This window comes from Dermacentor albipictus, chromosome 10, assembly GCF_038994185.2.
Source record: "Dermacentor albipictus isolate Rhodes 1998 colony chromosome 10, USDA_Dalb.pri_finalv2, whole genome shotgun sequence".
Taxonomy (NCBI): Eukaryota; Metazoa; Arthropoda; class Arachnida; order Ixodida; family Ixodidae; genus Dermacentor; species Dermacentor albipictus.
Window position 1 is genome coordinate 19,531,212 of NC_091830.1, and position 12,465 is coordinate 19,543,676.

The 12,465-nt window shown below is 41.8% G+C and overlaps 1 protein-coding gene across 6 annotated transcripts in view; it reads left to right on the plus strand.

Annotated features, from left to right (window-relative positions):
* BORCS5 (BLOC-1 related complex subunit 5) overlaps positions 1-12,465 on the plus strand; it is a 343,941-nt gene that overhangs the window by 329,599 nt on the left and 1,877 nt on the right. For 5 of the 6 annotated variants that reach the window (XM_070526919.1, XM_065443772.2, XM_065443771.2 and 2 more), the window contains exons 3-4: positions 398-576; positions 11,080-11,268. In XM_070526919.1, coding sequence (XP_070383020.1) covers positions 398-576; positions 11,080-11,268 — 368 coding nt within the window. The remainder of the gene's footprint in view (positions 1-397; positions 577-11,079; positions 11,269-12,465) is intronic. The other variant, XM_065443776.2, reaches the window with a different exon arrangement.

A 12,465-nucleotide genomic window follows, 5' to 3' on the forward strand; every position in this document is an offset into this window, starting at 1 on the left:
TAAATTTTGAAACAGAATCGTACGCACAAGAGCAACTAAAAAAAAAACGTACTCTCCTGTGGGATTCTTTTGCAAACAGCGCGAATAACGGGACACAGAAAGAGGCACAAAACACAGCGCCTGTGTCGTGTGCCTCTTTCTGTGTCCCATTATTCGCGTTGTTTGCAAAACAATGTGTTCGCACCAACAAGCCTGGCTACGCACTATTCTGATGCTTGGGGATGCTATTTCTACGACTCCCAGCTAACTTTGCCCCCATTCACTGCATTTCCTAACAACACCTGCTTTCGCACTGCTAACACCTACTTTCCTCCTTCTCTTTCTCATGCTGCTTCACTCATTTCTCCTCATCTTGCGCTGGGAACACTGGTAACCTCATGCACTGCTCCTCTGAAAGAGTCCCCCAAACTCGGCAGCAAGAGCCCGGCACATCTCTTGCGAAACTCACCGCGACCTTCGCCCAAACCGCGGCCTCACTCATATGCGGGCACTTCAGGTCACAGCATCGTGGTCGTCAAGGAAGGAAGCGTGGATGTACAGACTCCAGAGAACGACGAGGACCTGATCAAGTTGCAGGTGAGAGGAAGGGTTGTCATGAGTCTAGTAAAAAAAATTCTAGTAGATTTCTGCTTGAAAAATCCGTAGAAACTAGGAGAATCATTATTCTGGGCAAAAGAGCTATTTCAAATTAACTTTATGCTGTCATGGATCCAATGCTTATTTTTAGTTCGACAATGTGTCGTCTGGGAAGCAGTGACACAATACAATGAGTTCCGAAATTCTTGATGTGGTGCGTCACTTGAAAAACCACGTGGTGCGCAGTGCATCTAGAACACCATGACTTTTCTAAAAGGACATCTTGTACCAAACTTCAAACTAGTTTTCAAAGGGCTTCAGATGACATCTGGTACTTGTAGTCTGAAGTGCTCAGCGTAATTTAGACTATATGTCTAAAGCCCAAAATTTAAGAAAGACACATTTTGCTTGTTGCTTGAGTGAAGTAAGATCTGATCGTGCATAAGCAGTTACATATTGAAAAAGTAGCTGTATAGCAAGTTGAAAGTTCTTAAAAAGTTAATTTTGCTATCCTTTTCCTGCAAGATGCCAGGAACCTGTAGATTCCGAAGCTTTATCTCTGAATCACTAAATATTTGAAAAAAGAATCAGTAGACCTACTGACAAACCAGTATCTGAGGCAACTCTTGTGAGATGCCACAACTTTTAGAATAAGTTAAAATAGTTGAGTAATAAAGGATTGTTGTCATGACATTCTTGATTTGTCATCTTTAGCGTTAACCCCTTCACTGCCACACTACTATCCTGAATCCTTACCAAAAATTGCTGATATTTTAATTGCACAACTTTTTATTAAGGAATACTGTATACAATGCTTTAAGTTTAACAGCACTATACTGTATACCGTGCGATGCTCACTCTCACAAGATGAGCTTAGTGCATCAGCAATTTCGGTGTCTTCCTCAATCGAAGAGCAGTATAATTAATCCTTGTAAGCACTCGATTCACTGCTGAAGTCACCGTTTCTTTTTCGCAAATAAGCCAGCGAAGCTTGAGCTGCTGCCCATGCAATCCTAAAATACCCCGATTACCAAATATTTGCACAGTAGTGCACAAGCACATAAATGGCGAAAGAAGCAGACTGAATACAGCACTGTGTCCCGTCTGTTGCTTTCACTATCCATGTGCTTCTGTGCTACTATTTAAGTAATGCCATACCAACTAGCCCACCAGTCTGTCCTCCTGAACCTGATTACCAACTTCATTTACTTGTTCTTTACTTCTTTTACCACCTGAATAAATTCATTCCTGTTTGTACTCATATGAAACCAGCTTGTCCATGACATTGCTAGAAAATGAAAGGTAACTGTCGACAAGCCTCGCTTGCCCTTGGCTGTGTTTTACCGAAAAATTTGTGGATGAACCCAGCTGATCCAAAGCACAGAGTGAGTTAAACAAAGATCTGAATCCTCCAAGCCGAGAAAAGAATATATAATAACAATAATAATCAAGGGGGCCTAAGTAAATTAGACCTGTTTTCTGTTTCGGAACCCCGGAGATGGTTGTGTTATGAGGTCATGACACAACCAACTTTCTCTGCTACTGTGGTTTTTGTGGCTGCCACACGGGAGCCAGATGAAAGACACTCCACACTTTTGCTTATTTTTTTCCGTTAGGCACATCCCCATGTCCGGCCCTTTTGCTAGTTTATGTTGGCAACTTTGGTGTGTGTCACACTGTCACGATGATATCGATGACGCCCGATTCATCATTTCAAAGCCAACTTTCATACCAAGTAAACATTTCTTGTTTCCCAACCTTCACGCTTGCTAAGTGTCATGCTTGTATGTGCGAGAAGCATGTGTCAATGTTTCCACAAGTTCAAAGACACGTGCCGGTGCACCTCTAAAAGGAAGAAGTAGCTTTGGTTTATTGTTTAGAGCATGTACCAAGGAAAGGGAAACGCAGTCGAGGATGGCAGAAGGTTATGTTGTGTGATGAGATAAGGACATTGCATGCACAGGACGTAGCCGGCTGATGCATGGCAAGGTCAGTTTGGAGACACATTGAGAGAGGCTGCTGTCCTGCAGTGGACTTGATATAGTCTGATGATAATCATTATGGAAAGGCCACAATATTGTTGATGGTCGCAGTTGAGACGCAGTTGTGGCACTTCTGATATCAAGAGAAATTAGTTTGTAGTTCGATGGCTGTGCGTGAAGTTATTTATTTATCTGTTTAAGATATCTTACAGGTCTCCAAGGAGGCTCTTGTGTAAGGTTTGTGTTAGAAGAAAGTAGAGCATGTGTTATTGAAATGCCCAGCTCAGAAAAATGAAAGGAAAAATTGTTAACTTAGCAAAACCAACTTGAATTCCTAACAACCACTACTGCAGCCGGAAAGAATACCACATCCTATGGCTTGTCCTCCAACAAAATGGCGAGCTTCAGATTTCTCATCAGTGTGGGACAGTGATGTAATTGACTTGCTTAAGAATACCTTCAGGTACACCTTCATCGTGCACTGTTATACCTTTACACATCATAATCGTGTTTTTCCTTGCCTCATTCTTACACTTCTTAAAAAAATTTTGAGCCCTGGCCTCCTCCTTCTATGACCTTTCTATGCCCTGTCCTTTTGTCAGCTCAGAGCATGCCTGAAAAATCTCCAGAATTTTTCATGAAGTTTGTCAATTTGAGCTTGTTCTATGGTTTGATTAATGTTGCGTCAAATTTTACAAGAAATGGATTCTATTCTCAAAAAAGTTTCATTGGTGCTGAAAGGTCGGCCAGCGCAAGATTGCAAAAATGCACAAAAATTATTTGTGATGGTACCTGCCCCATCGTTCTGTAGTAGTACAAGACGCCATGGCCAGAGGGCTACTTGCTTTGGGCAAATGTATTAAAGACAACTTCCTGAAGCAGGCAAGAGCGCAGTGCTGAAAGAGTCGCTGTGACCTAAAAAGTAAAATCTTTATTTGAATATACAAGGGCGAATCAGAAAGTATTTGCCCTATTGTTTATTAGCCAAAATAAGGTGCCTACAGGTACTTGCGAATATACATACTATTCTACATGCCTTACACTATTTTTCGACATAGTCCCTACACTGGTTCAGACTTTTGTCCCATTGCAGCACTAAATTTGAGATGCCCCTGTAGTACAATTCATCCAGCTCACAGCGGAACCACCATCAGACTGATGTATTGTCTTCACGGCCTTTTGCGAACTCACAACACCACCACCTCACACTTCTCAAAGTGAGACACCTTTCCCCATACGTAGGCTGCATTTCCCCATGGATTTCGATGGGTTTTCATCCCTTGCTCCATTGAAAACGAATCACATTTAGTTACTTGTATGCCATGAATATGTGAAGCACAACCGTGATCTTCAGCAACAGACAGCAGCGCCGTGCCGCGGAGCTACTATCAGATAAGGCTGGGCCGGTCAAAGAAGGGTCCACCGCTGGGAATGACTATGTTAACTTCGCATTTACAGCTGGAAATTGAGAAAAAAAGAATAGGGGCAAAGTTTTCCTGATTTGCCCTTGTAGGTTGACTTGTAGGTTGACCCACACTGAAATATTGACCTGTATTCGTGAACAAAGCTAGCAACAGTACCAAGCTAACGGAGTTCCTTTGTTGTGCTTGCCTTAAAGCCAGTTTGGAAATTATCCAGATCCGATTTAGGAAATGCTGCTTATCAAACGTACTCAAGAAGACGTTTTAGGTGCTGAGCACTTCTGTGAAGCATCTGACGAGGATGGCTTTGTTTGGCAGTTCCAGTGAGAATGCAGCTTGTGGCATTAACTCCATACTGACATGTCTTACGCTGACTTTCTAATGAGTGCCCCCCTCCCTAATACGAAAAGAAATGCAGCACTAAAGGAAGAGAACAAGGGATGAGAAGGTTTGCAGTAGCACGCGAACACTAAGAAATAAATAACGTAACATCAACAGTTGCAAAGTTCATATACCGATTTTCATTTAAAGAAAGTAGTAGTTTGCATCCATTTTTTTCTTCTACATTTGCACTTATACACGTTTTCGTGGGTTTCTGTTTGCACTCCTGTAAACCACAAGCATGTCTTCGCAACTGTGAATGGTCATCGGTACACCTGTATGGTTTGCCTAACCGAGTTCACAGCCGTCTGCGCAAGTGGGATTCCAGAGCTACGAGACCAGAACCATTTACAAATTGTTCTTTGTTGAGTTACCCATTGTGATCAGAAAAACACATCTATCACAGATAAATCAAAGAAGTTTTTAGGCATGTAGGGCCCTCTGGACTGTATTTATCGGTGATAAGGCAGCCTCGCTGCCTATTGAATTATCTCACTGAGGTATGTCGAATGCTCGGTTGCCATAGTCGGAAGTTCAAATTCCTCTTTCAGGTTTTTTTTTTTTTTTCTACGACGGCGAGCTTGAAATTCACCTCCTCCACTGCACAACATCTGCAGGCTTGGAGTGATGCCTGTCACCGGCAAAAGATGCTGAGAGCGATTCATTCGCTCTCGGTGGTTCACTCATGGCTGCCTCAATTACCCAATGGCTCTCAGTCCGCAGCAGCTGCGAAGCGCCTGACCAAGGTGGCAGTCAGACCTGTAACGCAGCAGAGGATGCTAAGAATTGTTGGGTCCAGACAGGCTGCCAATGGAAACTGACACTTGTAACGTTTAACACCCGAACCCTCTCGAGTGAGGCTAGCTTAGCAGGACTCTTTGAGGAACTATCAGACATTTTGGGGGATATCATCAGCCTTAGTGAGATTAGCAGAACTGGTGAGGCTTATACATTACTGAATAACAGACATGTCCTCTGCTATAGAGGTATCCTAGATAAGAAGCAATACAGGGTAGGATTCCTAATCCATAAGGACATAGCGGGCAACATTGACAAATTCTACAACATTAATGAGAGGGTAGCTGTAGTCGTAATCAAACTTAAAGGGACACTAAAGTGAAACAATAAATCAGTTTGTACTAATGAAGCATTGTTTGAGAACCCTGCAGGCAGTCATTTCAAAAAAATAGTTTGATTATTAGATGAGAAAACGAAGGTTCAAGTATCAGTATTTGAATTTCGCGCCGAAGACTCAGCGCCGGTACGTCAGTGTGACGTCACGGATTCCAAGGTATGTTTTCTCATTTTGTCCGCGTTGGCTGAATAAAGGTTCCCGAAACTTGCCATGTTTAATATTTGGTTCCTTTAGACCACAGTGTAGTCAATCTGTACCGCTATATATAATTAGTAGGCCCTAGAAGATGCCATCATAATCCAAGACGTCACAGCCCCCAGGTGCGGGAACTTCAGTAGGCGTCGCCACCCGTATTTCGTTCTTGCGCTTTTTCTGGCTTACCAAATGTCTTATTGTTGTAAGAGTAGTGTTTTTGTTGTTGTAAAATGGTAATTTACTGATGCAGGAGAAATCATTTTTCACTTTAGTGTCCCTTTAATAAGAGGTATAGATTAAAGGTAGTACAAGCCTACGCTCCAACATCCAGTCACGATGACGAGGAAGTCGATCAGTTTTATGAAGATCTTGAATTAGCGATGAGAAAAGTGCAAACTCAGTATACTGTAGCAATGAGTGACTTCAATACAAAAGTGGGGAAAAAGCAGGCTGGGGAACAAGCAATTGGCAACTACGGCATCGATTTTAGGAACGCTAGAGGAGAGATGCTGGTAGTATTCGTAGTAAGGAATAAGCTTCGAATAATGAACACCTTTTTCAGGAAGTGTAGCAACAAAAAGTGGACCTGAAAAAGCCTTAATGGTGAAACAAAAAATTTAATTGACTTCATACTTTCTGCTGATTCCAGCATAGTGCAGGATGTAGAAGTGATAGGTAGAGTAAAGTGCAGTGATCGTAGGTTAGTGAGGGCTAGGATTCACCTCAATTTGAAGAGAGAAAGAGCAAAATTGGTCAAGAAGAAACAGGTCAACCTAAAGGCAGTAAGGATAAAAGTAGACAAATTCAGGCTGGTACTTGCGAACAAATATGCTGCCTTAGAGTAGATGATGATGACATAGAGCTAATGAATGAAACCGTAACTGGCTTCAGAGGCAGCAATTGAAGTGGGATGCAAGGCACCAAGGCAACCAGTAGGCAAGCTCTCCCAAGTAACAAAGGACTTAATAAAGAAATGACAAAGAATGAAAGTGTCAAACTCAAGAGATAAGACAGAATTCTCGGAACTGTCAAAACTGATCAACAATGCGAAAGTAAGTGATATTAGAAATTATAATGTGAGAAAGACTGAAGAAACCGTAAAAAATGGATGCACCCTGAAATCAGTGAGAAGGAAACTTGGCATAGGGCAAATTAAGATGTATGTACTGAAAGATAAGCAGGGTAATATCATCAGCAATCTCGAATGTATAATAAAAGCAGTGGAAGAATTCGATACTGACCTGTACAGTACAGTACCCAGAGGACTCAGGAGTGCTCTATTCGAAACAATAATTGAACGGTATACAGAAACTCCTCCTATAACTAGAGATGAGGTCAGAAGGGCCTTGCAAGACATGGAACGAGGAAGAGTGGCAGGAGAAGATGGAATAACAGTTGATTTAATCAAAGATGGAGGAGACATACTGCTTGGAAAACTGGCGGCTCCTTATACAAAGTGTCTATCGACCGCAAGGGTCCCATAAAACTGGAAGAATGCAAACACTATACTAACCCACAAAAAGGGAGACTTTAAAGAATTCATTAGCGTACTCCCAGTATTATATAATATATTTACCAAAATTATCTCCAACATAATAAGGGCAACACTGGACCTTAGTCAACTAAGCGAACAGGCTGGCTTCAGGAAGGAATACTCTACAATGGATCGCATCCATGCCATTAATCAGGTTATCCAGAAATCCGCAGAGTACAATAAGTCTCTCTATATGGCTTTCATAGATTATGAAGGGCATTTGATTCAGTAGAGATACCAACAGGCATTACGGAATCAAGGAGTACAGAATGCTTACGTAAATACCTTGGAAAATGTCTACAGAGGTTCTACAGCTACCTTAATTCTACGCAAGAAAAGCAGGCAGATACCTATAAAGAAAGGGGTCAGACAGGGAGACACAATCTCTCCAATGCTATTCACTGTGTGCTTGGAAGAAGTATTCAAGATATTAAACTGGGAAGGCTTAGGAGTAAAGATCGATGGTGAATATCTCGGCAACCTTCGGTTTGCCGATGACATTGTTCGATTCAGCAACAATGCTGACGAGTTACATCAAATGATTGAGGACCTTAATAGAGAGAGTGTAAGAGTGTGGTTGAAGATTAATATGCAGAAGACAAAGATAATAATGAATACAATAAAATAAATAAATGAAAAATAATAAAGTAAATAAATAACTGTTCAAAAAAACAAGAGTTCAGGATCGCCAGTCAGCCTCTAGAGTCTGTGAAGGAGTACGTTTACCTAGGTAGGAAATTCATAGAAGAATAAAAGTGGGTTGGATCGGACACGGCAGACATTGTCAGCTCCTGACTTGGAAGCTTACCATTATCATTGAAAAGGAAAGTGTACAATCAGTGCATTTGACCAGTGCTGAAATATGGGGCAGAGACTTGGATACTGACAAAGAAGCTTGACAACAAGTCAAGGACCACGCAAAGAGCGATGGAACGAAGATTGCTAGGCATAATGTTAAGAGACAGAAAGAGAGCGGCGTGGATCAGAGAGCAAACAGGTATAGACGATATACTAATTGACATCAAGAGAAAGAAAATGGATGAACGAAAAAACCAGTCAAAAACACAAAGGACAAGAGAAGAAGTTCACGACACAACGACTGGACTATCAACTGTGGTTTATTAGAATCCGTGTAGTCCCAGCAAGGGACTACACGGATTCGTTGGAATCGTTGATTCGGAATACACGACACGTTGTGTCGTGAACTTCTTCTCTTGTCCTTTGTGTTTTTGACTGGTTTTTTCGTTCAAGTATGTACCAACTGGCCCAGATTTCAACCCTTCTGCAAAGAAAATGGAGCTGGGCAGGTCATGTAATGCGCCGGTTAGATAATCATTGGACCATCAGGGTTACAGAATGAATACCAAGAGAAGGGAAATGCAGTCGAGGACTGCAGAAGACTAGGTGGAGCGATGAAATTAAGAAATACACGGGCGCTAGTTGGAATCAGTTAGTGCAGGACAGAGGTAATTAGAAATCACAGGGAGAGGCCTTCGTCCTGCAGTGGACATAAAACAGGCTGATGATGATGAGGTGGAGGAGGCTAAATAAAGGTGTGCCAAATTCAAAGTTAATCATTGTTCTAAGAAAATACTAGTCGACCCATACTTGAATTATTATTTTTTTTTATTTCATGGTGAGCTCAATATATAGGAATGAACCTTTATTCGTGTTTGAATACGTGTTGCTTGTCATTCTCCTCTTCTCCATGTTTGGTGCTGCTTGCATGCTGTGCGTAAAGCCTAAAGCTAAATCATAGTTAATAAGGTGCATATGTATGCTAAAAAAGGTGTGTGCTCAGGGCCAGAGCAAATTTTTTAAAAAATGCATGGTATTTCTTCTCATGCGCTCCCCACTTTGTCGCTTCTGTTGGATGTTTACGAATTTTGATGTTCACAGGTGTTGGCAGGTATGACTCAGAATAGTACGTAGGTGAATGTGTGAACTCTGGCGGAATTCTCTGGTTTTAATTGTTTCTACATGTCCTGCCAGTCTCAGTTAACTACACAAATTTTGCAGTAACACATGTCTGATATTTACACATGTGGCTTTGTGTGTATTTCACAAACTAAAAAAGGTCCTTGTAAGGCCACTGATAGAACTTTAGCGAAATGGTTCAGCCTGTGAGTTTTTTGACCAGCAAGGGCTTTTCGAATAAGTCTTGCTAATTGCAGCTGGTTGGTGGATTCACTAGCACATTCCTACATTTCTTTCAAATATGATCACTCACTTGGTATCTACCACTTGGATGAAAGGGCAGAAATCATGTGAGAGATCACATGAACTCTCACATGATCATGTGAAGGGGGACTGGCATTGAATGAGCAAAAAGCTTTCTCTTCTGAGATGCCTTTTTTTTTTTTTTTTTACTGTGGAAGCAGCAGTCTCACAGACTCTGTAGGTATCCTGAATGACCAAGAAGTCAAATGCAGAAAGATGCACTTGTACTCATGCGAAACATTTTAAGGTGAATAATTTTCTTTGGCTCTTTCACCCATTTTTGTTGTGGTAGGTGGTCAGACTTTCTCCTTTCATGGGAACAACAAGTGCTCTCAGGCAACCAATGCACATTTGTCCCTGAACACCAGCCATTGTCATGCCTTTGACGTCATGCTGTCATCATTTTGTTGCCGTCATTCTGCTGCCGTTGTCATACTGCCTGCCAAAATGTGTTGACAATTTGTACCACCTCAATGCCAGCAGTATATACTTCAGAAGTACTATTTCTATTGAGCCCGCTTGAGTTCTGCAGTCCATATAATGGGCCTGTTATCTTACTTTCATGGTCATCCTTGATTGTTCTTGCAATAATTTTTTTCTCTTAGTTTATCGTCATCATCATTAGCCTATCGTGTGTTCACTGCAGAATGAAAGCCTCTCCTAGCAAGTGCCATTACTCTTGCCTTGTGTAAACCAGCTCCATTCTATGTCTAAATTTCTCGATATCCCTCTAGCTAACCTTCTGCCATCCTCAATGGCACTTGTTTTTCCTTGATCACCATGACAGGACTTTAGCTTACCACTAGTTTTCTGTGCTACACATCTGCCCAACTCCCTTTTTTTGTCTTAAGGGGCCACTCACCAAATTTGGGTGTTGCAAACAAGCAAATGCAGTGCGCAGATAAAGCACTAAAGCGCGTCTGCAAGGTATAAAATCGCTACGTAACATGAAAGAGGCTGAAATTTTATATGGAAGATTGTACACTCCAAGTGCAGAATTGCCTCTCGAGGCAGCTCCACTTCTTGCCAGAGAATTAATGTGACATGCATAAGTCCCTCTACATGAACTAGACTGCCTGCAAAGTCCCCAGTTGTGGCACATGCTTTTGGTAAATTATTTATGCAGAATATGCAAAACCGTCACTGGAAGCACATTGCGCACCAAAAGAAGGAGAGGGGTCTTGTCATGTGAACATGGTGCAGTGCTTCGGCTATTCTATAGAAGGCAGGGAAGGGACATTGCATGCAGACTCTAGTTGAGGCAGAGGAAGAGAGTGTAGATTTTGGCAATGAGGCTTGCTTCCTGGAAGTGTGGCAGTGGGACAATCCAATTCCTCGTTTTTCTTGTAACAACCAACCAGTTTGCAAAATTGTAATGGTAAAATGCTTCCCAGATGGTGCTTTAAAGCTTCCATTGTATAACCAAAATATTCTTTGGGATCTGGTAAAATGGCCCTTTAATGCTATGCCTCTTAATTTTCATTCTGTTGCTCATGCTATGTGTTTTCTTTCCCATGCGAGCTGCTTTTGCTCTGAATTTTTATGATGCTCAAGGTTCCCCGTTATTTAGCTTGAACGAGATGGCATTACCTGATGTTTGCTTCTCATTGTAATCCTACTCTCTCTTTTTGTCAGTCGATACCGCAGTTCTGGCCCATCCTCAAAGGCAGCCTTCACAGCCCCATCATATGCGACAGCGACGTGGGAGAGAGGCTGGATCACCGTGCCGTGAACCGGTTGGCTTCCCGTTACCAGGAGCACCTGAGGCAGTCTGCCGAAGTGGTCAGCACAGAGCAGAATGCACTAGCAGCAAGAATTCGTGAGGTATGTTTGTGCTATCAAAAGCTTGCTGAAAATTTATTTTGTGAAAGAACAGCATGTCCGCACAATTTTCTTTTTCTTTAGGGTGGGAGGACATGTCATTTGATCCTCCCTGAGGCATACATATGCATATCTGAAACAGAACAGCGCGGTTTTGACGGGGACAAGCAGGGAGAAACGACACGGACGAGCGCTGGTCCGTGTCGTTTCTCTCTGCTTGTCCCCGTCAAAACCGCGCTGTTCTGTTTCAAATATGGCTTACCAACTCGCTCAAACGTCCGTTTTAACGATACATATGCATGTTGCAACACCTACTGTAGCCACAGCCAAAAGTGCCATAAAATCTTGCAGATGATACAGGGCTTTTCTCTTTCTGGCATTTTCACATGTCAGCTTTTTTGTTAGTATTTTATTTGGACACCACTGTTTTTAGGGAATTAATGTTTGTTTTTGCCTTTTATGATAGAAAATACTGTTTTACCGTGAACAAGCAGTTATGGGCTAGAAAACAGCTTTGTGTCTTTTTTGCCACAATGAAGTGTTAACAAGCCCAGCAACACTTAGTAATATATTACTTTGAAAGCTTTGTTACATATATAGTAATGAGCTCCTTTGCTGTACAAAATCATTTTTGGACTCTTCAAAGCCATTGTTGTCATTGTGAACGTGACAGATAGACGTTATACGTGTAATGGTTGTTTATTGTCGACAAGCCTACCAATTTTACCCCCCCCCCCCCAAGTCATGCAAAGCATTAGTATAATCCAAGCAGTGCGTGCTTCAGCCTCTGTGGAATAATGCCAATATGATGACTGTGCAGTCACCACATTTGCTGACAAGCATGAAATTGTTTTGTGCTGTCACTGCAGCAGCAGGGGTTTGTACGAGTTCCATCAAATTACTCATTTTGCGGTGCTAACTACCTCGAGTTTTCTTTCAGCTCTCTATATATACACCCGTCTGTCTATACACTCTAAAAGACCTAAATCTTGTCTAACACAGCCATGATTGAGGACAGCAACAGATTAATCATAGCATCAAGCCACAATGAAAAGTATGTTTGTGTGAAATGCAGAATTAATAGAAACACAGCAGCATGAAGACATGAGGACCCTAGAAGAAATACTGGAAAATGTCAGAGCACCCTAAATAGTTTAGCATAATATATACTTGCTTCAATGAAGCATCTTGTGTTCAGTG